The 27,115-nt window shown below is 44.7% G+C and overlaps 1 protein-coding gene across 7 annotated transcripts in view; it reads right to left on the bottom strand.

The window, feature by feature from the left end:
* Nucleotides 1-49: 49 nt before the first annotated feature.
* Fam168a (family with sequence similarity 168, member A) overlaps nucleotides 50-27,115 on the bottom strand; it is a 146,096-nt gene continuing 119,030 nt past the window's right edge. For 3 of the 7 annotated variants that reach the window (XM_006229773.5, XM_039082510.2, XM_017589377.3), the window contains 6 exons: nucleotides 26,688-26,768; nucleotides 15,825-15,950; nucleotides 9,577-9,719; nucleotides 7,525-7,699; nucleotides 6,264-6,394; nucleotides 50-5,695 (listed from right to left, as the gene is read on the bottom strand). In XM_006229773.5, the coding sequence (XP_006229835.1) occupies nucleotides 6,282-6,394; nucleotides 7,525-7,699; nucleotides 9,577-9,719; nucleotides 15,825-15,950; nucleotides 26,688-26,768 (638 nt within the window). In that variant the 3' untranslated portion in view covers nucleotides 50-5,695; nucleotides 6,264-6,281. Of the gene's footprint in view, nucleotides 5,696-6,263; nucleotides 6,395-7,524; nucleotides 7,700-9,576; nucleotides 9,720-15,824; nucleotides 15,951-21,105; nucleotides 21,133-26,687; nucleotides 26,769-27,115 lie in introns of all 7 variants that reach the window. The other 4 variants (XM_039082504.2, XM_017589376.3, NM_001108494.1 and 1 more) reach the window with 3 other exon arrangements.

Genomic DNA, 27,115 nt, shown 5'->3' with positions numbered 1-27,115 from the left:
GGGACTCACTGGCTGGAGGAGGTCTGTGCCTCCCTCACCCAAGAACCACGTTTTGTTTTTTTGTTTTTGTTTTTTTTTTTTTTTTGGAAACTTTCTTTTAATAGTTGTTGAATGTTCTACAGCTTACAGTAAATATCATAGTTACAAACTCTTGGCTTCAACCATTCAGAGTGATCACTATCTGATCTTCAAAACAAAACAAAACCCAAAGGAATCCCAAACAAAGCCAGATTTACACATCACACACAAGCGTGGCCACAGGGCTCTCCAATCTTTACACTCCAGGCTGTATTTTGAAAACACCTATAAATTATTTGATCAAACTACTTGGAAGACACTGGTCAAAGGTTTATTATTATAATTATTATTATTTTTAAATGTTTTTATTTGTTTTAAAATGTGAGTTCCAATAAAATTTAAAAATTAGATTCCAACCTGTAGGTTAAAATGAATTAAAAAATACAAAATCATACACAACGCTCTCTTCACAGGGATGGTACATGCCATGAGAACAAGCTTCTCTGTCATGTGATATGAAAGGGGTGTAGATGCCTTGAAGACAGGAAGGGGACAGGCCCTGGGCCTTCAAAGATAAAAGACAACTCCAAGGTGCAAGAGGCCTAGCCTAGCTTCACCTTGTGAGGAGCTTGGTTCACAAGACAGATCCAGTCGATCTGGCTGACCTGAGGTCTCTGGGCCAGTCCTATTCTTCATTTAGTCTGACTTTCATGCATGAGGAGGATGGCTGAGGTGGGGTCAAGGACAGAGGATGCTACTAGCTAGGGTCAAGCCCAAAGCAGATTCCTGTGGGCTGCTGCTATCTGTAAAGCCGTTTTAAATCTGTTCTCTTGGGGAAGAGATTCCTCAGGCTGGAATGGTAAAGGACACACTGCCACAGCAGGGCTACCTAAGGACTACTCAAAGTAGCAGCCACAGCAAGCAAGTGCTTCTCTGTCTTCTATGCCCTCTGTGGCTCTGTGGCAACCAGTTTCAACTCCTATGTTCTTAGATGGCTTTCTGGCTGGCATTAATAGATAAATTAGGAAATCCCCACAGGAGAAACTGAGGGAGTGGGACCCAAGTCTAGGTCAAGCAAGTTTGGCCATGGAATGTTGGAGCTGGCCTACTGGGAATTTTGAAAGCTGAGTCCTGGAACCACATAATGCCAAATCTCACAAATGTTTTTTCTAGGAGCGAACAGGGGTAGGAAAAGGACAAACCTTGCTGCCCGCCTGGCATAACCACAGAACTCTGTCTAGAGGCTCAGGTGTTGTCTGACCAGTGAACCTAGCTAGGTTTCTTCCATTGATTTGCTCCCCTTGTCCACTCCAACCCAGGCGTGGCCTTCTCTAGTCTCCCAAGCTTGACAAGATTCTTGGTGCCACACACTCAGCAGTGATATAGTTAACACAAGATGGAAAGGTGGAGCTTGCTGAACATGAGTCACACATGGGATGATGACTGATTCAGCCAGAATGCTCTGAAGGCCAGAGCCCATAGCAGGGGCAAGATATCTGATATGTAGGGAACTAAGCTGCTTCAGCCAATGCCTTATTTGATGTGTCATGTCTACACAATAAGGATGCCAGAACTTGGTGACCAAAGGACTTGTGCTACTTGTGTGCTCCCCATGACTCATTTCTGAAGGCTATTTAGAACAGAGCATCGAGCCTTCCAAAGAAACATCACTAGGTCTCAAACTTAGAACCATCTAGATGGCCAGAAAGCACTGGGATACACGAACACAAGTTAGTCTCTGGTTCTCAAGTAAGCCTGGTACTCCAGTCCAGACCTGCTTTCAGTAGTTCAGGCTTATTCTGTGTCCCATTAAAGTACCTCGTTGGATCTGGACAGGGGTCAGATGGCCAGAGTGTGCAGGCTTCCCAGAACCAGGACTCTTTGTTGAAAGACAGACGATACTGTCCTCAATTATCTTCAGTACTGGGCAGCTGTCACCTTCAGTGTTCTGAGTTCGGTCTTTTGTGGCAAATTTCTATTTGTGCTACCACCTGGATCTACCTCTGCGTCTCTGGGGCCCATTTAGGTCTCGGCCCAAAGCAAAAATCCTTAAAAATCTGCTCAGCTGATAGACCAGAGCTCCCCAAGTCTCCATAAATGTTTCTGTGTGGGGTAGCAAGTAACCCCTTCCTTCTTCAAACAAGCTTACAAGAGATCCAGTAGGAGGCAGCAACAAGAGCAGAGGATCAGAAGAGTTCAAATCTTGGCTCTTTCACTCATGAGCTGTGTGTCCTTTGGCAAATCTATGACCCCTTCATAGCATCATGATGCGTACCCTGCCTCCATCTTTAAAGTAGAGGTTTTGGCAATCAAAGTCAAAGTACTTTACATACAAAAAAGAGGTCTGGACAGATAGGTGTGTTTGTCCCTGATGAATATTCAGGGAAGAGGGTATGTATCTCAGGGCATTGCTGGGATAACAAGAAGGAAGAGGTGTTTTATAGGAAGAAAAATAGGGTTTTTGTTTGTTTTGTTTTGTTTTAAGCATGACAAGAGACTCTCAGGCTTTCACTCAGTTTCCAGACTTCCTGGCCCAGGGTGGATGAAGATGATCAAATGGTGATAAGGGAGGCTGGTGAACAGAGGCACCCCTCCCTTAGCTCTACACTGGGGACAAGGGGGTGGACAAGGTGTCTGTGTATGGTGATGCCAGTGTGGCAGCTCGCAGTGTCATGTGCACACCCCTCATCCCATGGTCATCCCTTCCAGCTCTGGTCTCATCTGTCTTGACCACTGAGCCATTCAGAATGTTTAGATGATAACCTACAGTATTCCTGCCAGCTACCTGTCACCTTGCCAGAAGCTGTGTTCACCTAATCCGAGGCACACACCGCCCTGTGCACTAGGGCTCAGTACCTTTGCCATGACTCCCCAAGCTTGGCCAAACTCATGGGTCTCTGTCAAACAACAGGGTGAGGCCAGCTGAACAGGGGCTCTTGTGCTCTTACTAAAACAGAGTTAGTGGGTCTGGTTCTTGTCAATACCTGGTTTTCACCTTGGGGCTTTTCTGATCTTGAATCACAGGCTAGGTCTAAGGTGGGGTAGAGAATAGATGCTTCAGAACATGAGCCTATGTTTGGATCAGGCTTGGAGACAAGAGAGCCAGCAGGGGATTCCTTACCAGAAAGTCCCTGTACTTTTCTGAGCCTTGGATTCTCTATGAATTAAATAGCAGGCACCATGCCTTGTCTCTCAGGGCTAACCTACATGAATAGTGAGGGCGCAAACAGCTTTTATTTACTGGTATGGAAAAAACAAACACTAAAAGGCCATTCCTGGGTCTACTTTCTTCTCCGCTACCAGGTCACCTGGAGCTTGGAGAGTCTAGGAAGCCTGCCAGGACTCCGGCATCTAGCTTGCTTTGGGCCATTTCATTTCTCCTTAGACTCTATTGCCTCATTTATCAAGTGGGTGGCATAACTGACCTGTCGCTTGCTCTCGGGGTCAGCTTATGAAAGGTCGTAAGTGCTTTGAAACCTCTGAAGCACCCGACAAAGGTACCCTACAGTTATCACCACCATTATCAGTTTGGCATTCTTTTTACATGTTAGACAAGATCTCTAGCAACCTCCATCAACCTACAAGACCACAGAGGACAGGGAGAGGTGTTATAAAAATCAGATTAACACTGGAAAACTTTGTTTTAAAATGAAACCTTGTCAGCACCCCAGAACAGCTGAGTTTTCTTGGTCCTGAAGTTCCTGGCAGACCAGGAAGGAGGAGCCTAAACTTCTGGCTTTCTGCCACAGATGCTGAAGAACTCTGACCTGGGGACAGTCAGACTATTTCTGAGGTCATTCCAGCTCAAGGGTTTCCTTTGTTTTCCTTTAGGGGAACTTGGGAAATAGGAAGGTGATGTCCAAGTTTAAAATGAATTCAAAATGAAGATAATTCAAGTCTGAAATATTACCAGTGATCCAATTTATACAGTAGGATATTCCTGTCCACCCAATGAGGGCATCAGCTCTGCTTGCTGAGCTGGAGGGTGGCCAATCCATTTCCTGTCTGAGACTAGGAAGAACTTCCTTGTCCCGGGGTGCCTCCTCTTCTCCCAGATGTGACTGTATCTGCTTGGCCTCATCCGTGTCCCCCTCTCTTGGTGGCTCCCATTCGTCCTCTCTTCTTGGGATAAAGAGCTACTGTCCTAAGTGCATAGCCTCTCCTTCCAGCCAGCCCACCTACTCCTTGTCCTGGAGTGGAGTCAGGTTCAGGATGAACATTCCAGATGTCTTCAAAGGTTTTCCAAGTGTAATTTTGATTTCTGCCATCTGCCCTATGTGGCCTCTGCCTATGTCTTCAGCCCCCACCTTTGGAGTCCATGAGGGAAAATAGCAGACACACACCCAGAGGTCATTCCAGAGCTCACCAGATGTGGGCACTGCTGACTTAATTTTTACAAAGTCAAGCCAATCCATCCCTAGCAAAATTTTTGTAGGTAAAATGCCAGTAGTAGGAAGGCTGCATTTAATGCTAATTTACAGTGAGGTTCAGAGAAGTCCTTTCTGCTTCTCTGGGCCTCAGTTTCCTCCTTTGTCAGACAGGGAATGATGAGATGATGAATGCTAAGGTCCCTTCAGTTCCATGAGTATGAAATGATTATTGCTATTGTTTTCTTTCACTATCCTGACCTTCAGAACCGCCAGCTCCCACCTGGAATGTGGTTCCTTCACTTTGGCCGTGACATGGCACAAGGTAACCAAGAGCTTGGCCTGCCTGCCAGCCCCACAGGCAGACGTGTGCACCCGGCACTGGGAAGGGCAGAAAGGAAGGGAGAGAAATGCTGCCAGTTCCCACTCTCCTCAGGAGGAAGCTCCTTAGAGGAGGGCCCCGAGGCTCAGGCTGGTGTGCGGTTATGCATACCCCTGGCCTCCAAAAGCCTCCGGATGCTGGGATCCCACCGCCATGCAGCCATTTGGCAGGTCTGAGGTCAAAGCATCTCTGAAGGAAGTGCCAGGTCAGTTAACATCACTGTGCAAATCAGAAGGTCCAGGCCCAGCGGTGTAGCCAAAGACCTTTCAAACCAGAGTGAGCACCCTCCTGCCCTTCTTCACACTACTTCCCCAGTGTCTTCCCTCCCTCCACCCTTCCCCGAACTCTGTCTTCCCAGGGTCTGAGCCTGGGGACATGAAGCTGCTAACACTCCTACATAACCAGGTGGGTTTGTTCTTGGTCTGTTGTGATGGTTCTTAGAAGTATTTCTTTGTATCTGAACTAATCTTGCTTCAGAAAATGACAGTCTGACAGAGATGAGGCCTTCTCAACAGCTCCAAGTTCCTACTCCACATGGAGGGCCTCTCTGTTCTGCTCTCCCAGGAATCTAGCCTCTGATGAGCCATCACAACAAACCACACTCTCTGCTAGCTACTAGACTGGGATCCCAGGGACAGGATGCTTAGGGAAGGGAAGAAGTGCAGAGAGGACTGGGCCTGGTTAGGTAGGAAGAAGGGCTAGAGCCAGGAGGGCAGTGGCTAAGAGGGAGGCACAAGGGGAGGCTCCTAGGAGATTAGAAAAAGCAGCTTTTACAAAAACCAAAAATAAAAATCAAAACCATTAAAGATGCATAAAGTGACCCTTGCACTTCCGTTGTCTCTTCTTGCAAATAGAGGTGGTGCTGCTAGGGGACCGCTCAGCACCGGTAGGTAAGACTCGAGTAGTTGCATACAATGTGACTCCAGATCTGGGGAAGAAAAGGATACCATTAAAGAGAGTGACATTCCACAGGCCACTTGAGAAATCACTGGACTCTCTTGCCCCAGCTTGGGAGCCCTGAATGGAGCCCCCATGCCTTCCCAGGGGAGCAGCAGGCTCTCGGGCCATGGAAATTATGTTGAGCTACTGAGGACAGTGAGGGGACTGGGCATCAGGGTCTCCACTAGGCTGTAATCAGAGCTGCCGTATGATTTAGGTAAGACTTCATTTGGAGAACCGGACCTCTAGAGAACTTCACAAAGAACACAGAATTCAATAGCAGAGGACAAGTATTAAAGCCCCACCTCAATTTTAATTGGCCAAGTGATTTTAAACTGTTTACCTGAAGAAAAAAAAAAACCCAGAGCTAAAGATCAGAGCTACCATGAAAACTGAGACATGTGTGGAGAGAGCCATTGAGAGTGGCATTGAAGATCCTGGAGCAGGTAACAGGTGATGACTGCTGCCTGCTGCTACGACACCAAACCCAAGCCTGGACTTCTGAGGCAGTTCCCACATGTGTGTCCCCACCCTGACCCTACCCTGACCCTACTCACGTGGATGGGCTGCAGGCTTTACCAGTGCGGGGGCACGTAGCTATACGCAGGGGTTCCTTGGGCCCTGTAAGTGGGCATGGAGACAGGGTGCGCCCCAATTGCAGTGTGCTGGGGTGTGGTCAGCAGGGTACCTGAGCATTGAGAGAGAAGAGGAAAGCGGAGGAGGTTGTAATGTGGGTACAGGGATGGAGAGGACGAAAGCAGTCTTTTGCATGGCTGTTCATGTCCCCAACACCCTGGACTGCCTGGCGAGCACTTAGGGTGAGGGAAGACAGAGTCATTCATTTAGGGACCCACCTCCCCCTTTCTTTGCTTCTTTCATTGCATACATGGGAGTAGTAACCACTAGCTTTCCCAGTCCCATCTTCTTTCTAAACTCACCTAGGTTCTTAAGGGTGGGGCTCTGCTCTGCCTTAAGGACCCTAACAATAGGCTGGCCCTGAGCAAGCACCTAGCAGATTGCTTTTGTACTGAGCAACCATGGCACCCGCTTTCTTACTTCAGGTGGCAACTTAGTTGGTTCTTCAGAACTTGGGTTTGTGTAAGGTAGTCACAACCCTCTAGTCGTCGTGCTCTTCATGGGATGTCCATGTCTCTAATGATACATCTCCCTCCTTTATCCCCAAGGTTCCTGAGTGGCAGGACTTAGCACCACAAGGAGTCTTCAGGGACTCCTAGTTCTCTGGGTTCTTACAATTAATTATGGGAAAGGCCCTTATGCTCCTCCCTGCTAATCAACAGTGCTTGTGTGCTCCTTCCTGGCCCCTGCTGCTGCTACTGGAGGCCCGCTGTCAACATTCCTCCCCTAGATTCCTTTTCTCCTGATGCAGCCTACAGCCAGAAGGCTCAGCCCCAACCCCATCTCCTACTAGAGAGCTGTCGGTTCTCTCACCTCAAAGCATTCAAGTCTTTCCACAATCTGGTCTCAGCAGTGGGGCAGCCTCTCCGCTCACCCCTTAAACCCTTCCTTCCTGAGAATGTACTGCTCGCACTTCCCTTCCCTTTCATCTCTGCTTAGCCTCCATTCATCCACTACTCTAGGCCTTGCTCAGTATCCCATCCTGTGTGCAAACTTTCCTATCCCTATGAGTAATTTAGACTCTAAATGTCTAAGTTTTAGAGCATCCCTCCTTGTCTCCCCGGAAAGGCCCTGCCTGGCACAGGATTTCTCATGCTGGGCTGCAGCCAGTTCCATGACTGTTCTCCAATGTGAGGAATTCCCGAAAGAGAGCAAAGGCTGCTTGGGCAGAGTTGCCCTTACCTGCTGACATTGCCATGGTGGTGCCTGCCACCATGCCCATGGCCACACCATTGGTCCTGGGGGCAGCAACAGGAGCTGGGTAGATGGCAGAGGGAATGCTGTTGGGCTGGACAACCGTGGTGTGGTGGATGACATGAGGCTGGGCAGCATACACAGGCTGTGTGTAGTAGGCTCCCTGAGAAGAGAGGAAATGGAGGGTGGGGAGCTGCTCTTCCAGGCTTTAGGTGGCCAGGTATGAGAAGCTCTGGCCTAGGGACACAGATCTAGGCTGGGGCTCTGCTGTGTCTCATTCTACAACCGAGGTCAGTTCAGTGCTATGGCTCAGCTGGGAAAAAGTAAGGCCCTCTTCACTGCAACTTGCTGCCCTCCTAGAGTTGCTATGACTGATGAGTAAGAGATTTCCTCCTTTAGCCCCAGCTTTAAAACATTTTATATTTTAAAAAATATGGTTCCAAGGTGTTACCTTGTCCCTAATTTAACAGTAAGGGACACAGTCAGTTTCTCAGCATGGAGACACCAGCACTGCCATTCTGGTGGAAGAATTATTAATGGCATTCAAACACTGCTGCAATGTAATGTTCATTCCGTCTCTATTGGTGGCATTTCCCAAGATGTCTCTCCCTAGTTCCCCTTAGAGCAAGAGTGAGGATGGAGACAGTGGTCTGAAGTGATGTCACACTTCCCAGGCCACATGGTTGCCTCCTGCCCTGGGGCAGACAGCCGCAGCTGAGATTAATCCTGAAATTCTCTTATCTTAAAGTAAATAACAAGGGCCTCCCTGTTTGTAACCTTAGAGGTTAGAGAGCGCAGGCTAAGCTACTACTGTCGTACTTGGGAAAAGTTGATTCAAGCCTCCTGTTTTCTCCATTTACTGACTGACTGACTGACTGACTGACTGACTTACTTAAACTCACTACATAGTTGAGGATGGCCTTGAAATTCTTCCCAGTACTTGGATTAGAAGCACACACTGTCAGGCCCCAGTTCTGTGGTATACTCTATAACATAGCTACTTTAAAATGCTTTATATTGGCTGTTTAACATATGTGTGAATCTATGTTCTGCCTGCACAATGCACAGAGACCAGAAGAAGACATTGAATCCACTGAAACTGGAGTAACAGATGGTTGTGAGCTGCCAAGTGGGTACTGGGAATTGAACCCAGGTTCTCTGCAAGAACGGCAAGATCTCTTAACCACTATACCATTTCTTCAGCACTAACACAGCTATTTTTCCCCCAAGACAAGCCAGTGTCCTGTGGCTGTCCTGGAACACACTTTGTAGACCAGGCTGGCCTCAAACTCAGAGACTGGTCTGCCTCTGCCTCTGGAGTGCTGGGAATAAAAGTGTGTGCACCGCACAGCACTAGCAGCATAGTTAGTTTTTAAACCCAAAAAGCACATTCCTTACTACTTATACCTCATGTAGAACTGTCACTTCAGGAGAATGTGTCATGGCCATGCTGCACCTTATACAGTTCTTGTCTCCTATCAGTCACACACATTCTCCAGCAGAAGAAATCCAAATGGGACCAAGAATGCACACTAAAAAATGACTCACCTCAGGTCACAGAGGGCTTGTAGCACACACAAAGAATATATATATATATATATATATATATATATATATATATATATATATATATATTCTTTCCTACTTTGTTCATAGACTTCATTAAGGAAAGGAAGGTATGAGATTAAAAGAGGGAAGATGAAAACATGTGATAGCATAGCCTTACCCAGCCAATAGCTCAGTGTGTGACTTTAGACAAGCCTTCTCTGTTACTGTCTCAGCTTCCCCACTTGTTCAACAAAGGAGTTATGCTAGACGACCCCAGCCTACCTAATGGCCCTCTGACATTTGGAGCTCTGTTAACCTAACTGACTTCACCCTTTGGGAGTAAGGCAGAATAGGCAGTCTTGCAGGATAACGCTTGAGTGACATTGCAGTGACAGCTGCCCAAGCCCATTAACTCTGTTTTTTTTCCCCCATCCCATGCCACCCCATCCTGGCTGGAGACTCCTGAAGAAGAGGTCCTCCATGTGTACCTACCTGGGCATACAGATTCTGCTGGGGATAGGCACTTCTGATTGGATACATGGCCGTCTGATAGGGGTTGGGTGATGGGGAGTAGGGGGGTGGAGCAGTATTACTCTGGGTCGGTGGGACCTTGTATGGTGTCCCTGCAGTATATCCTGTACCAAGGCAATAGAAGAGACACCAAGTTAGTTGGCAGCACAGCATTGCTTGAAGGCAGCAGGGCCCAGTAGCAATTCCTCAAATGAGAACGGGTTAAATCCATCTGGAAACACAGGATAGGCAAGAGATCAGGGTTCTATCCTCAGAGCCCTGGCCCCAGGCAGCTCCTTCAGTCCTGGAGCCCATGGGCTGCAAGTATGATTTGGGTATGTTTTAGTTCTCTGGGTTTCAGGGTTCTCATCCAAAAAAGAAGCTAGAAGCAGACAGTCTCTCTGGGGCCCTTCCAGCTGACAGCCTGCCTGGGGTTCTGAGTTGCCTGTAAGGAAAGGCACTTAGAGATGCCCCCTCACTTCTTATTGCTCCGTTCTCATCCTGGCTCCTTACCCAGCATCTCAGGACATCTTCTGTGGTTTTATCTTTCTCTATCTTGCTTCCCCCATTCTCTCCTAACCCTGTGTTTTTTACTCAGGGACTCACTATGATACCCAAGCTGGTTTCACATATATATCCTAAGTATGTTCATATGTTCTCTCTCTCTCTCTCTCTCTCTCTCTCTCTCTACTACTACTACTACTACTACTACTACTACTACTACTACTACTACTACTACTATTATTATTATTATGGGCTATTATCAATAAACCACCACTCAAAGATCCTTATCTTCTCGGATGTTGAAAACTTTGCTCTGTAGAGCTGGCCTTTCCCTTCTTTCCTGTGGCTTGGAGAAGGGTCACCTCTGTCCCAAACACCGAACGTTAGAAATTAAAAATTGACCTAGAGGGCTGGAGAGATGGCTCAGCGGTTAAGAGCACCTGACTGCTCTTCCAGAGGTCATGAGTTCAATTCCCAGCAACCACATGGTGGCTCACAACCATCTGTAATGAGATCTGATGCCCTCTTCTGGTGTATCTGAAGACAGCTACAGTGTACTTATATATAATAAATGAATAAATCTTTAAAAAAAAAATGGACCTAGAACCCATGCTATAGCCCTATCTCAGAAGGATGGACAGAAGCGAGTCTCAGAAGTCAGGCCTGGAGCCGTCTTTAGAGCTATCATACTGTTGCCTTTAGTCATCTTAAGTGAGAGCTTAGGTTCACAGAATAACTTGACAGGACTGTGTTCTTGAGAATCACCTATGGAACTGGTGATCATCAAGGGACCCCATCCCTCTTTTACACAGAAAATCCAGAGGTTGAATGAAACAGGTCTTTTAAGGAATTTCTAAAGACTCTAAGTTCTTCTATGGGAACGTTAGTTTTAGAGCCCCAGTGGGGAGCCGTTGTCTTACCCCTTGGTTCTATATGGTTGTATCTGGTTGCCATTCCTAGACTTGTCTGGGCTTTAGCTTAGGTGATAAGACCCTTACCAAAGGCCCTGTTAGCTCCACAGAGCTTTTTCTACAAAAAGGGGCGGGAATGGGGAAGGTAGGGTGGAGCAGGTTTTTTGGAAGAGAAGAGATGTGGACTTAGGGTCTAACTTTCCTCCAAACTTGGTTAAGCAACGCCAAATCTCTGGACCTTAGTTTTAGGAGGGAAAATAAGTCTTTAATAATAGTGTAAATGGTGAATTTCTAAGGTAGGATATGTACAAAACTTTACTTCAAATTTGCTTTACTACAGTGTGTTATTGTGTGTGTGTGTGTGTGTGTGTGTGTGTGTGTATCTAGAGTTTCCCACATACTAGGCATGTACTCTACCCCTGGGTTGTATCCTTAGTCCTCTTTTTAATCTCATTTTGAAACAGAATCTTATTAGATTGGTCAGGCTGGGCTTGAACTCACATTATGACTCAGTCTAGCCTCAAACTCTCAATCTTCTTACTCCAACTTCCTAGTAGCTAGGATTATAGGCTTATGCCAGCCACCAGGGTGGACCAACTGCTCCTACCAAAATGGTCGTTACAGATACCATCATAGACCCTTAAACCTCAGGTATCTATTATTTGGTTCTTTCTAGACAAGTTTACTGACCCTTAATTTAAAGATTAAAAAGAAGAAAAAGCAGCAGCTGTGTGGGGGCTAGGGATGTAGTGTCAGTGGCAGAACCTTAACAAAACTATGATCTTCCTCACAGCAAACTAAAAATGAAAAGACACCCAAAAACAAAAGCCAAAATTGAGATGTGGAGGATGTGCCAGAATTTATCCAGAATTTGTCTTTTCTACCATGAACCAGAAGCCACCTGCCTCCAAATGCACTCCTACAGAGTACCGGTTACAAGCAGCACGGGGACCAACTAACCGAACGCCTGATGGGGTCCATATAGGGTAGCTCTTACTTTCTCTCTTAGTGTACAGAGACAGTAGGAAATGTCTTCTCCTCAGGCACATAAGCACACACTGCTCTCAGAAACTACAAGAGGCAAGAGCTGGACTGTGACTAGGTCGGCTCAACTTGGAACACAAACCCCAGGGTTCTAAGATTCTAAAACTTTACAATTCTTTAACAAGCCAGCAATGAAGGCAGCTTTCTTCTCTGTGACTAGAGAACACGCTCTGGAATTTCCTAGGGAAGGTGCACCTCCCCATCTAAGCAACAGAAGCCATCACATTACAGAGTGTCAGGGTTGCCCCTCTGCGGAGAATCAAACGTTTCTAAAGAGACCACAGTAGAATCTGGTTTATACATCTAAGAATAACCTTGTAGAAGAATGTCCCACCTTCACGTTATTAAACAAGACACACACTCAGAATACAAATCAATGTCGAAATACCCTGGGCAGTCAAAGAAAGGCTAGCGATAGCCTGCTTTCATCTCTAGGAGCTTGGGATGGGAAGGAGAGCTGGAGGAGATGCTGGAAATCTCTAGGATGAGAACTTCACAGATGAGAGATGATAACAGAGAATGGCTGCACAAAGAAGCACTCACCACAATGCACCTCAAGGTGACCCCCAGGGGCAGAAGGATCTTCCTTGAGGCTGCAGAAACCATACAAGCTCAGGCTTTTTCTTGAGATCCTTTCCAGGCAGTGCTGCCTCAGGAATATCTTCATTTGGACTAGATCATTTCAGAGGGCATTTCTGATGCTGACATTCTAAATCCTGAGTATTTCAGAAGGACTTCTATGAGGACATCATCTATATCCTGACCTCATCCTGGGGAACACTGAAAATCTAGGGCTACTATCCCAGGCTTAGATATCATAAAAAGTCAGGGTTTATTACTTTGTGTATCTAAGTAAAAGAAGTTGCTGGGCTTTTTGCAATATCATCTCCTGGATTTTTACTCAAATAAATTTAGAGCCAACTCATTGCCTGGAGGCCTAGCTACTTTGAAATGAATGATGAATCTGAAGGTCACAGAATGGGAACTTTGGGGGGCTATACCCTTAAAAGACATTTGAAGCTTACATTCAACCTGCTCCTTTTCAGAGGAAGAAACTGTAACTTAGAAATCCAGTAATTTTTCAAAAATCGCATGGCACATCTATACTCTTAGAGCTGGCTCCAGAGTTCAAGGCTAATGTTGCCCTGGGTAGAGCGGTTTCTGAGTTAACTGTCTCTACGGTATGATCTTGGGCATCTGGTATATTGGCCTTTGTATCCCGTTTCACTAAAGGCAGTGTCATGAGACAAAGGAGTTCTGTCAGAAGAAGTGCCAGCTCTGCCTTAGAAAGAGGTTTTGTTTACGATGCCTGCCTGCTGTGTGTCTCGGGCTCCTAGTCATAGCTTTAGGCTTATCAACGGGAGAATAGAAAGACACCATGTGCATTAGCAAGATAAAGCCTTTGCAGCCTCTTAACTCTGCTTCAATGTCATAAATCTTTTTCAGTTATACAGTCCCGCCTACGTTCACAGACATCGATCTTCACATCAAGGATACTTTTTACACTAATTGGTTTATTGATCATCAGATTTATACATCTGGACAAAGTCTGGACAAAACAATACTGCATGTCTGAATCTTGCCTTGACCTCTGTCTCCTTGTTGGTAGTTAAACAATAAAGCACTGAATAAGTAAGAGGGATAGCTAATTATGAACAGGCTTTAGCAAGTGTATTGGTTAAATTGGTATAAATTTGTCAAAGTGCCCTGAATGTAAAAGCAATGAAACATGAATGCTTGGGGGAGCCTTTGAGCCTGCATGAGTCAATCAGTCAATCAATCTCAAATCCATTAAAAAAAAAATCACATCCACTTATGTATTGCTTGCTTGAAGGTGATACCTTTTGGTCTTATCTAGAAACTTGACAGCCTATATAGGAGGGGAGAGTAACATGTGACTACTGGACATTTCTGTTGGGCCTTGAGAAGATATAGCACAGAAGATCAGACACTCAAGACTACCTAGCTGTGGGAAGGGCAACCTCTGGACGAATGAGGCCACTATTTCTAAAGGTATGTGAGCAAACCTGAAGGCTGGCTTACTGCTGAGGGCAGCTAGAACAGAGGGTTTCGTGGGAAGGATATAGGTAATAACTCCTGAGGGAGAGACTCAAGAGTCCAGTGACTAGCAAGGACTTTAAAAGTGACTTAGCCCAAGGCCACCATTGTATACAGTTCAAGAGACTATGAAACAAAGCGCAGCTATGAATCACCCAAAGTTCTGTGGAACTGGAGTCCTGTATCTTCCCCTCCAGGTCTCTCTGTTGCACTGTAGTAACTGTGCCTTTATTCATATACATTTGTGAAGTATGTGCAACTCAGTTTACATTATATAATCTTACACATGTTCATTAAGCTCTACTTGAAGCACCTGGAAACTGCAGAATCTACAAAAAGGTATGCCATGCTGAGTTAGTAAATGCTGACAGGTAAGGACAATGACAACAGAGAAAAAATGACGTTTGTTGTTTCTGTTTCATTAAAGACAAGGGCCCATCATGCAGCCTTGGCTGGCCTGGACATCACTGTGTAGACAATGCTAGCTAGTTATTATCTTACAGAGAGATCCCCCTGCCTCTGCCTCCTGAGTGGTAGGACTTCAGGCATGTGCTACCATGACAGGCTTGACATTGGATATTTAACTTATTTATTTTTAAAGGTTTGTTTTTATTTTATGTGTATGAATTTGCCTGTGTACATATGTGCCCCACATTCACGCCTAATACAAAAAGAGGTCAGAAGCAGGCACTAGGTCACCTGAAACTGGAGTTACTGAAAGCCAAGTGCTTTCAGCGGCTGAGCCATCTCCCTAGCTCCAACAGTGGATATTTACACTTGATCTCAACCAAAAAACAAAAGCAAGGACACTGGATATTTAAAGGGAAAGATAACAAATTCAATGAATTTTCTTAGCCTACCTAGTAGGTTACTTTCCTACAACATCCTGCTAAGGGTTTGTCCAGGGCCTGCTAGCATAAATTCAGACATTGGTGCCCCATGTCCAACGCTAACCATTGTCCACTCCCATGGCCGACAGTTGCTGCAGGCACACGTTCTTCCACTCTACTTTCTAAATGAGGGTCTTCACTGGAATCATTTTGTTACCAACGCTACAAAGGTGACAGCATCAGTTACCCCACTGAGCCTCAGGATGGACATGACCAATCTGGCTGCTGGCTTCCGTCTACGTCATGCCATGTTCCCACAGTGTACTTAGATGAACTAGGGCAATGTTTCCTATAGAGAAGACACTTTTCTTTTCCAGGGGAATACTGAGCCATACCTAGGAACTTTTTTGGGTGTGGCAGTGTGCTTTGTTGCTGGCATCTAACAGAGGCTATAGATCCTACTAAACATCCTACCACATATAGGCAAGAACTTATCTGGCCCAGACGGCAACAGCGCTAAAGTCAAGAAAACCAGTGGATGGGAAAAGCTGCCTCAGTTCAAAAATACACAAGGCCTTCAAATGGGCCCTGGTTCTTTCCCCTAAGAGTCAGTAACAGTCTCTCACAAATCCACGTTCTTGGCCCAGGAATGCTCCCCTCTCTCTGCTGTGGGATAGTGTCCTAAAGCTAAAGGCATGATCAAAGATGAACATTTTTCTTGAATGTCAAAGTCCAATTTTCTTGCCTGAGTAGGAAGGAGAACCTCTTAAAACGGTGTTAACATTAAAAATGCCATTTTAAAAAATTCCCTTTCCTTTCTTGCTACAAACGAATCAGTCCCAATCAAGGAGAACAAGGACAGGAGGAGACAGGCTGTATTTACTGAAAGCCGCAGAGGATGCTTGGTAAGTTCGGTTCTCCGTCCCGGTGTCCACTGGGAGGTGGAAGGTGCCTTCAGTGCCACAGGAAGAGGAGTTCTGTGGCCAGGCTTGTTTCATCAGCAGAGTGGCTTAAGGGAAGACAGAAGAACGGCATTAGGCAGAAATAAGAAGTGGGCATCGCCAATTACAGACACAAAAGCAAGGGTCTTGTGCTAGACAGAAACATAACTCAAGGAGCCTGCTCAGACACACAGAATGAGTCAGCCTTTTTGAGATGGGATAGTAGGTTGGAAGGAGTGCTGAAGTGAGCTTCCAAATGACTTAAATCCAAGGAAACCTACACTTAAGTGCTAAGACTCAGGATTTCCCTACCTGTGATAAAAACCATGAAGAGGCCCTTGAATATCACCATTTTCTACACCTTCTGGTCTAAGACTAATGGTATTTTCCTCTACCACCTTCTCATTAACATGAACACTTGCAAGTCTTTGACAGTGTAGTGGGCCAAATTAACTGAGTCTTTTTAAAAAATCCCCTGTGGTCTGAAACTTATTTGAGGTATGGTTAATAAGTGTGAGTTGCCTCCAGAGAAAAACTGACAAATAACCACCATTTTACATGCGCCTCCCTGGGACAGCATCTCTTCTCACGGCCGAGCTGTGTATGGCAGCCTCAAGGCCTGAGCACTGTGGCTCTGCTATCGGCCATGGGACAGGGCACTCTTTGCCGACTCCTTCTGCACACCAGCACGGTCAGACAGACAGACTTCTTGCATATGTCTGAGTATCTCCTAACAGGCAGTACTGAATACTCCATCTGAGACAGCTCCTCGTGAGTTAGAGATGCTCCTTTGGCCATTATGAAAATACATGTCAAAACTGGGGTAGGTACATAGTATGTTACAGAAATTAGTTTGAGATCTGTAGAGATTTTATAGGATAGCTCAAAGCTCAGCTTGAGAAATTTCAGTAAGTATTTTGAGGTGGGGAATGACTCGAACTTACCGTCATGGTAACCTGAGGGGAAGGAGAGAGGAAACAGGGGGGAAATACCTTTACACAAAAGAAGAAAGAGAGAGAGAAAAAGAGAGAAAGAAAGAGAGAAAGAGATGGGGGAGGGAGGGAGCAAGAGAGGAAGGAAGGAAGGAAGGAAGGAAGGAAGGGAGGGAGGGAGAAGGAAAGAAAGAAAGAAAGAAAGAAAGAAAGAAAGAAAGAAAGAAAGAAAGGGAAAACTATCCTTTTAAATACCAGAGGAGACACATTTTTGATACAAATTTCTATTTTAAGGTTAAAAATGATTAATTTTTTCTTTATAATATCTTTTCCATCCTAATTAGATGTTGGGAGTTTTGGACACAGAGTGTTCTAAAGTACATTAACAGTAAGGGGATGGACTGACAACAATCAGATGAACCTGACATATTTTAGTAAGTGGGAAGGAAGCATAATAAGAAAGTATGCTGGGTCTATAGATCCTATAGGGTTTGCTGCCTCCAGAGACGCCTGGTTTACCACTAGCATCTCTGTTCCTTCTATGGCAGAGTTATAATGGCTAGGGAAGGTTGTGCATTCTGCTGGTTTTTTTTGGAACTAGAATCAGATTGTTCTTCCAGAGGCTGACTCCGCTTGCATTGATGGCCCGCAATATATACAGCAAATGCTGAGGAATGAGAAGGAAATCATGGGCAGGAAAGTGACACTAAAAGGAGAATCTGGCAAGAGGAACAGAGACAGCCCAACCCCAAGCAGAGCCCAGAGCCCTTGCTAGACAGCCAGGACAGTGTGCAGCTTCTGCAGAGGGAAATCTGCTTGAAATAAACACCTTGGGTTTCTGCTCCAGAGGGTGGGATATAATATGAAAGGAATTAATAAAGGGTCCAATTAGTGTCAAAGATCTTATCACAAGGTCTCCAAATTCAGGGACTGACGTTCAGTGTGGCTGAAGGCCACAACCACCCACAAATTACTACTGTGTCAAATATGTTGCTCTGAGAAGTCAGACAGAGCAGTCCCATGCCCTGGGAGCTCAGTGGGTCTCTACCCAGAACCAAAAGGTCTCAATTTGACCGTGAGAATTCAGAGGTCTCAATTTGTTCTGTTCTGACTTTTTTTTTCCTTCTTTTGAGTGGGGCATCGTTATAATTTTCATTATAAGCCAAAAGTCTGACAATTGCCTGAAGGACTGTGTGACAACTGAGGTTAAATCAAATTAGCCAGAGTACTGAGGCCTAACTGCACTCAGCACTGAGGGGAGTGCCACGGTGGACAGCAACACACACGTGGGTTACATCACTGCACACAGGGTACTTACAGTCTACTGGGGATGCAACTCAGCCACACAGCAACCAGGGAGTGAACAAGACAGCATGTCACAGCAAACCAATGTTGCAGATCAATCAGGAAGGAAGCACGTGTCATTGATTGTCTTTCCTAAGCGATTGCTTAGGCTAAACTTTACATTTTACAGATGAACTAGACTTTTCTTCTGGTTTTATTATACAGAAAATAAACAGCATTTTCTGTATTTTCCTTAATGCTTAAATAGCTAATAATTTTTAAAAATTCGATACATGTGGAAACTAAATGAAAGTAAGTTGTTAACAGTCAACCCAACCTCCTCGTTAACTGTATGCGTCTGTATCTCTCTTCAGCGCTATACTAGTCCTTTCTATGGGGGGAGCAATGCGGAGCTCAGCTGCTGGATGAAACCAGTGCCAACTGAAGCTCTTAGCAACATGGCAACAGAAAGAGCTCTCACGGGCAGGCCTGTCTGGGGTGCCAAAAAAGAACTACTTCCTGAAAATGTTTTATCATTTGTATTAACTGATCATTAATACAGGTGTATCACATGAAAACATTATTAAGTCATTCACTTAAGACTTCACGTGATTATTATAGATGTGTAAAAAGGACAGAGAGGAGAAAAATAAGAACAGAGCAACCCACGTGGAGGCCTCGGAGCCAGCCGAGATCTAGGTGCTGAGTTGTTCACTTCCTGGATACGGGACCCTCATGCCCTCTGACACTAGAACAATCTGTTAAGCACATTTACAAAGAGAGGCAGCAAGGGACCATCATCCTGAACCACGTACTGAGTTGGGAAATGAGATCTAGCCTGGGCTCTGCCACTTACTAGCTGTGAGACCTTGGGCAAGTCACTTAATTGTCTGAGCTTCCGTTTTGTTGTGTTGTAAACTGGCAGTACTAATCGTTTCACAGTACTGATAATATCAGTCTTGATGGTTCCTAGTTCTGGTAGTTCTTTGCGTCCATCCCTACAATTGTGGCCAACTCCAAGTCAAGCTCTAATCTCCTCTTACTTAGCCACTTCAACTGCTTCTTAACGCTCTGGGTGTGGTCTTTTTAAGTTGTCCCTTCTACTCTCCAATAGCCACACTGGTCTCTTAAAAACATTCCATGGTTCTCTGTTACCTATAGGCTACGGACTCAACTCTTTCCATTCAAGACTCCCCTGATCTAACATGGACGATGTCTTGTGGTTTGAACTGAAATATCTTACATTGGCTGACAAGTCCAAACACTTGGTCTTTGGCTAGAGGTGATATTCTGGAAGATTGTGGAACCTTTAAGTGGCACAGCCTTGGCAGAAGTAGGTCACTGAGGACAAGCCTTGAGATTGTATAGCCTGGCCCTACTTCAGCACCACTCTCCAACCCACACTACTGTGCACAAAGTGCTCATCGCTCTCCAAGTCTGCCAAGGGGCTTAACTCTGCATGGTCTGGTCTATTCTACCAGCTCTTTCGGCATCTCTCTCTCCACATCCCACCTGGCCCGCATGTATTCAGCGATCAGCCATGAGCTAAAGACTCTCTACCGTATCATCCTACATAACTGGCTATCCCAGTTCTTGTGAGTCTTAGAGGCTCCTGTCCTTGGTTGAATGTTTCTCTAATAAACTGTGAGTTTTTAGAGAATAGGGAGCTTATCTTACTGGTCGTTGGATCTTTATAGGGCCAGTGTAGGGCCTGGACAGAACACTTTGTGAATCACTCCATCTATACTTCTTCGTATGAGAGGCTCTAACTCAGTGGTTCTAAACCTTTCTAATGTTGTAACCCTTTAATACAATTCCTAATGTTGTGGTGACCCCAATCATAAGACTAATTCATTGTTACTTCGTAACTTTAATTTTTCTGTTTTGAATTATAATGTAAATATCTGTGTTTCCTGGTGGCCTTAGGTGGAGAATCGCTGTTCTGATCAGAGGGGTGAGGAAGCATGTAGCCTTCTCTAGCTTTTGTTTGCGTTCACATACCCTGCAGCAAACAAAAAGCAGTCTCTCCTAAGTGTAAAGGAAACAGTTCTGTAGCTAGCACTATTGAAATAATAAAAATTACAAGAGAACGGAATGCTAGCATTTAAAAGGACCTTGAAATGGTGTGACATAAAAAACTTTATGGCCTGGGAACATTAGCAAGTTGCCCAAGATCACGCAGCCCACAGCAGTAGCAAAAGAAATTTCACAGCTCATCTTCCGAAAGATGTGCTGTGTATAAAAAAACTCACTGTCCAACAGTAAGATTAAAAGTTGATAAAACATTCAAAGATTTTATAAAAACACTCTAAGCAGCCCAGGTGTGTATAAATGTAGCAAGTCTCTCCTATGGTCCCTTACTGTCTGCGACAAGAAGGACCTAGTCAAGTTACACTGCTGGGACCCTCACAGGTGCCCAGAAGTTCCTGTGGTGCCTTGGTCCTGGAGTCCACACTGCCCAGAGAACTCAACTCAGCTCTCTCACACTGGCACACTTGGCCTGTACCTTTCATCATCCAGAAAAATGCGGCCAGAGCTCAAGATCTGGATGAAGGCAACATACTGTATCCAAAGTCAACCAGGTCTTCAAACATGTCAGACTGCTAATGGAAATGGAAAATCTGATCCTGACTGGTGTTTTAGGTTCTAATAGGCATAATCAAGGGGTTCCTCCAAGCCTACCATTAAGCCAACAGAGGAGCCACATACAGGTCTTAGAATTTTCCTTCATTGGTTCGAATCAGGCAGCCAGGTTAGAGTGTGAAACGCCTTTTAGTGCCATGATCCTTCATTGCTGCCCTATGGGAATGGTTCATGTGTGTCTCCAACCCATGATTTTGCACCATCAGACATGTTCCTGCATGCTATAGGAACTGCTGCTAGGCCACCTGGGGGAGCCCAAGCCTAGGAGATGGGATTTGGGGAGGAAAGGGAAGGGAATCTATCATTGTTACAAGATAACACATTCATAGGCCATAATACAGATGAGGAAAAATAGCTCTCCTACCATAAGCTGAATGCAGGAACTGAAATTCTGTTGGATAGAAATGTTAGTTGAAATTACCACTAAGAATCTGCAAAGTTGTACATATTGCAGTTACAAAACAGACTTGTTTCAGGATAGCAGTTTCCCCAAGACTGCACAAGAAGCTGAGAATGTAGAGGACAGGAAGTACCTCCCCCTGGAAAGGGTGACAGACTTGCCATCCAGGAAAGGTTATTTGTTGCAGAGAACTCTCTCTCTGGATGCTGCAGGATCTTCCAGAGAAGTGACCTGAAACTGCCTGGATGTGAACAGAAATAAGGCCCTGATCTTTGCTTGCCCATATTAAAAGACTATTTTGATTCTCCCAAGAACTGTGGAGGGATTTCAGGCATGATGAAGGCTTTACAATGAAGAAGAAATGAAAGCTTAGGATATATGGCCACCATAGGCCTCTCAAAGAACTAGGTCCAATGCAGAGAATCTCCATCTAGGACAGTGTTGTGCTGTAGATGGAGCACAGGCTATGGGGTCAAACAAATAGGTTTGAATGTCAGATACGTGGCATTTTAAATTTAATTTTGAAGGTTACTTGATCCTCTCTGAGCTAAACTGGAGGAAAGAGACTCTAGCTTATAAGGCAAAGGTAAAAAGGTACATTTGTAACTTGCCTTGCACAGATTTTCCTCTACTTTCCCCCAGGTTTGTAATTTCCAAAATGAATATGGGAAAACCTTATGTATACATCATATAATTTAACTCTATATGAGACGAGAGATGAGAACATGCTTCTTAGGAGAGAGTTTTGACATTATCTTCCTTTTTAGTTTTCTTTTTATTTTCAAGTTACATTATCAGGAATCTGTTAAACCCTTTGTTTGCTCTCTGGATTCTGAAAAAGATCTCTTGGCTAGCGCTTGCCTCCTGTGAGGCTTAATATCTAAATATGATCCCTAAAATTGGTAAACACTTGGGAAGAAGCCCAGGTAGTACATTGCTTTTCAGAACCAATGAAAGAGTGAGCTTTCTCTTGTATCCTGGGCAGATGAATCTAAGGAGCACAAAAGCTGCCAAAAATAGCCTCTCTCTAAGCAATTGCTTGGTCCCCTTGAAGGAAGGAAAGAAATGTAAACCCAGTGCCTGGCTCCTTCCTTGCAGGCACCTCCCTGCATGGCAATGGCGAGAGGCTAAGAATCACCTATCCTGTTCCCTCTGACCTTGAATTGAGCCTATATGGCAGGGACCTCCTCTATGACAGACCCTGAAGACAGAGGTCAACAGCACACAATATGAAGCAGACACAGCTCTGTGTGTGAGCATGAGCGTGTGTGTGTCAAAAGTCACACAAACATTTGAAGGGTTAATTTCAGTTTGATACCTTTTTTCCTTCCAGGACTCCATTCCTTCCTGATTTTGTCTGCTCCAAGACAGGGTCTCCCATGTAATACAGGATAATTCTTAACTCATGGGTAGCTAAGGATGGCCTTGAACCCTGCTCTTCCTGACTCCAAGTGCAGAGATGATGGGTGTGTGTCACCACACCTAGCCCTGTGGGGCTTTCTAACACAATGCACCAGTACTATCCCGTATTGTGGATTTGGGTTTCTGAGGAAATTGTCTGGCTTACTCTAATCACAGCTTAGAAATGTCTTGACTTTTGAAAGCGTTAATCCTTAGGTAGAGACTTATTTTTAATTTTAGTATTGAAATGAAACAGTCTACACAGCAGCGCTTTCCAGACTCTCCCTGTTCTTAAAGTCAGACTCCTCTCTGCTCTGCCTTCTTCTCCAGCCTGGGTGCTCCTGTCTGTCACCTCAGTGTCTGCCCACTGCCTCAGCAACGACAGGCGGTTAAGAGTTCTGCTGCAGTGGCAGGATGCCAGAATGCAGATCTAGCTGCTGAATTTCAGTAAGTTCCTGCTTTCCCAACTGGAAATTGGGAAAAACAAAGTACTCAGTTTGTTGTACTATAAAACAAGTTAATATCCACAAGAAGTTTCAAATTGTTGCTGACACAAAGGAAACATTGAATTAATCATAGGTTTTTTGTTTTGGGTTTTTTTTTTTGTTTGTTTTTTTGTTTTTGGTTTTCTGTTTGTTTGTTTGTTTTTGTTTTTTTGAAACAGGGTCTCAATTATGTACTCCTAGCTGGCTTAGAACTCACTGACTATATAGACTAGGCTGGCCTTGAACTCATGGAGATCCACCTGCCTCTGTCTCACAAATGCTGGGATTAAAGTCATGCCCTACCATCCCAGGACTAACAGCAGTATTTTATTCCTTGTCCTGTCAGCTACTTGCCAGACTGATCCTTAACTAATCCTAAAACCTCTCAGCACAAGTGCTGGATACTCTTGAGGAGTAGCCTACTCCTAGAGGTTCCCCTCCACTACCTCCAGCACCAGTCCTGACCCGCCCTGCACTGTAGACACCCTACCTCCTGTCACTCAACTTCCCAAAATACGAAAGAGCACATCAGAGTCCTCGTTGCCACCACAGCTGCCGGGAGGCCTAGCTTCACGCTGCTCTGGCATCTCTAACTTCTTCTCTTCGTCCCCTCCCCACAGTGCACACTTGATCACACTTACACTCGAATGCCCCTTCACCCGCACATCCCTTGTACAGTGCCTTTGTCTTTCTTGGTAGCCGAGTCTCTGGGAAGCATATATATATATATATATATATATATATATATATATATATATATATATATATATGTTTATATTACAACCATGCAATACCTTGCCTCTCCTTTCTCTGTTTCACTGCACACTGCTTCCCAGTCTCACCACTTCCCTGACTACAGCCAGTGAGCTCACTAGGATTCCTGACTATGAAGACAGTAACTTTTCTGTATTCGTGACCTCACTGGAAAGTCTGCCACAGCTCACCTCCTATTTTAGGCTGGGTTACAAAGCCCACTCACAGATTTCACAGTATTTGGATCGAAATCACTTATATACTGTGATATTTCATAATGTCCTCTCAGTTTTTAAGATAGAACTCACTGATTTGATTATTTTATCAGATAATTGGTGTAGTTTTATACTGTTTCTGCCTACTACTAGAGATTTGTGGCAGGAGAATAATGTATCTTACTTACTAAAGGAAACAGAAAACTCAACACTGAGCTGTCATCAAACGATATTAGTCCACATATCACTGTTCTCCTTAATGCTCTCAGGACAGTAATGGTGGCTTCTTCAAGTGAGCATCACTTACAGTACTTTCTAGAATAAGTAACATTTGTATAAACTATTTAATACAACTCATATAAACACCTGTTATGGTGGTTAATTTGGCTGACTTAAGAAACATCTAGAAACCTGATTCATAACGTACATCTAGGTGTATATGTAAGGCTGTTTCTAGAGATGACTGGGTCAGGAGAGTTTGACCTAATGAATCATTTGATCCACTTACGCATTCTACACTGGACTAGAGTATGAGGACATGGTAGGACAAATGCCCTATGTGGACGGAGGAAGCAGGTCATGGTGAGCCCTTCAGGGCTCTGTCTTACCCTGACTTTTTATATTACCACTCCCTCCTTCCTATCAGCCAGGAAGTGAACAGCTCCCTTCTGCCACATCTCCAGTACCACATGATGTTCTCCCCAAGAACGTGGGACCAAGACACCATGAGCTGAACCTTGTGGCATGGTGAACTGAAATGTATTTTTCTGCTCTGAGTTGTTTTCTCAGGTGTTTTGACCACAGCTGAATAAAATAATGCAGGACATATCTACCCTCATTTACTATGCATAAATAAATAAGTCCTCTTTCGAGGATGGCAGGGTTTTACGTAGTTCAGGCTAGCTTTGAATTTGCTATGTAGCAGAGGCTACATTTCAATTCTTGATCCTCTGCTACTTTCTCTCAAGTATTCACATTATAAATGTGACTAGAATAGTTTGTGGTTGTACAGACAAGCCAAGAAAAATAAATGAAGAGGCTGCCTGTAACTTAACAGCATGTGTGTACTATAACTAATTCCAGGGCTCAAATATAGGTCTATAAATATAGCCCAGGCTCTTTCCTGCCTTACACTCCTCAGAAGAAGGAGGATAACTGTATAGTGAATTCCAGATTGTCTCAGAAAAGCCTGGACAGGAAGTCTGACAAAGGCTCTAGTCTGTAAGTCCTTGTCAGGATGTCCTGACCACAGGGATGTTGAATTAAGAATTGGTGGGGGTTTTCAATCCCATATTATTCACTAAACAAGAAAATAGAGGAAGGGGGATGTGACATTTAAGGCCTTTCCAGATTTGTTCCTTGCTATCTGTAGTTCAGATTCATCCAGTCCCTCTCAGTCTACCCACTAGTTCTAGACTCAGGGTCAAATTCCACACCTCCACCAGGCCTTTACTATGATCTGCCCCTGTAAGTACTTTCCACCTCTGTGTGCTTCCAAGGTACCACTTCTGCCCCAAGTCTCTACTGATAGCTCCTATGTGAAGTCCCCTTACTCTCACCTGCAGGTAGAATGTGGTTCTGTCTCTGTTCTAATGTGTTCTTTTTATAACACTCACTGTATTGTAGTACAATGTATTAATACAATAATACAATATAGTTTATAAATAAAATGTAGTATATTTATCGATATGCCAAAATCCAAAACTAACTACAAGTGCCTTCAGGGAAAGATGACAATTTTTACTTTTTCTATCCCAGTATAAAGGACATTCAACAAATGCTCAGTGAGTGAATAAAGAACTTATGTATGTAAATCACCAGCAACCCTGAAGTAAGCAGTTACATGTGAATCTCGGAAAAGTGAGGTAACTTGTCCAATGCTGTACATCTAGGGCGAAGGCTAACAGAGATTCAAACTGAGGAGGACTTCCTAGCCACAGAGTCCATTCTCCTGATCAAGTTCCCTGGGTGTTAACATTGACTGAGCCCAGGAATTAGAACAGCGGTTTAAAAAAACCAGTAATGTTCCTGGGCCCAAAACAAGAGTAAAAAAAAAAAAAAATCTCCCCAATATTTTGTTTGTTTTGTTGTTGTTATTTCTTTTATTTCTTTCTTACTATGCACTCAAGATGACCTCAGGCTGTGGCCTCAAGTTCATGCGCAGGGATTAGAAGTATATGCCATGTGCCCAGCACTTCCTTCAGGATTTCAATCTCTCTGTTCAAGCGCTATATGTCTTCTATTTCTGAAAAACAAGCAACTTGTCTCAGCCTGAACACAGGCTCTTTACTCTGGTGGCAAGTCTCTCACTCTATTCCAAATTTATACCCCAGAAGGAGAGGGAGAGGAGAGGGAAGGGGAAGGGGGGAGGGACAAAGAGAGAGAGGAGGATTCCCAATGGCAGCCTCAGGTTTGAGAGGGATGAAGTAGTTCTAAGACGTGGAGGCATGTCTTACATATTCCAGCAGAGGAGAGAGGGGCCACCCGTAAGTCCCAGACAGAAGGAAGAAAATTATTCTCCTACTCCCACCCAGACACTGTTCTGTCCCAGTTCTCAGAGGGGACTCAAAAGGGAATCAAGCCAGAACTGGCTGACTCCAGGACAAAGGAAAGAGAAGGGCCAACTTCTCTGTAGTTACAAATGGAAACCTACTTCCTCCCTCTTCGCCACTGCAGCTCCCGCGTTGCTTACCTGGAGCATAACTGGGGCTGCTGGTCGGGTACAGGCTGGGATTGTAGGCAGGAGCAGCTGCCGGGTAGGCTGTGGGGTAACCTACAGAGACACGAGAAAAGCCTCAGGCAAGGGCATAGGAAACAATCTAAGTCACAAGCTTGGCTGTCAGTCTCTTCACAGACTATTTCTGACTGCATACATGAACAGCTTTCAAACTTCAAGAGAAAAGTCACAAAATATTGCAACTCTATTTTTAAAAAGCAATACATGCAGTATGTCTTCACTGTAGAATGATAGAAACAGTATAGACACTCGTACAGTAAAACAGAAACGATCACATTCCTGCCCCCCACAATACTATTCTCTTCCCCAAAGGCAACCCCTTCGGCACCAACAGTTTTGTTATTTATTTTGTTCATACAGTTTTCTTTTATTTTTATCATATT

The sequence above is a fragment of the Rattus norvegicus genome, chromosome 1 (genome assembly GCF_036323735.1).
Source record: "Rattus norvegicus strain BN/NHsdMcwi chromosome 1, GRCr8, whole genome shotgun sequence".
In the NCBI taxonomy this organism is placed as follows: domain Eukaryota; kingdom Metazoa; phylum Chordata; class Mammalia; order Rodentia; family Muridae; genus Rattus; species Rattus norvegicus.
Note: the sequence above shows the minus strand (reverse complement) of the source record. Positions and strands in the feature narration are given on the sequence as shown.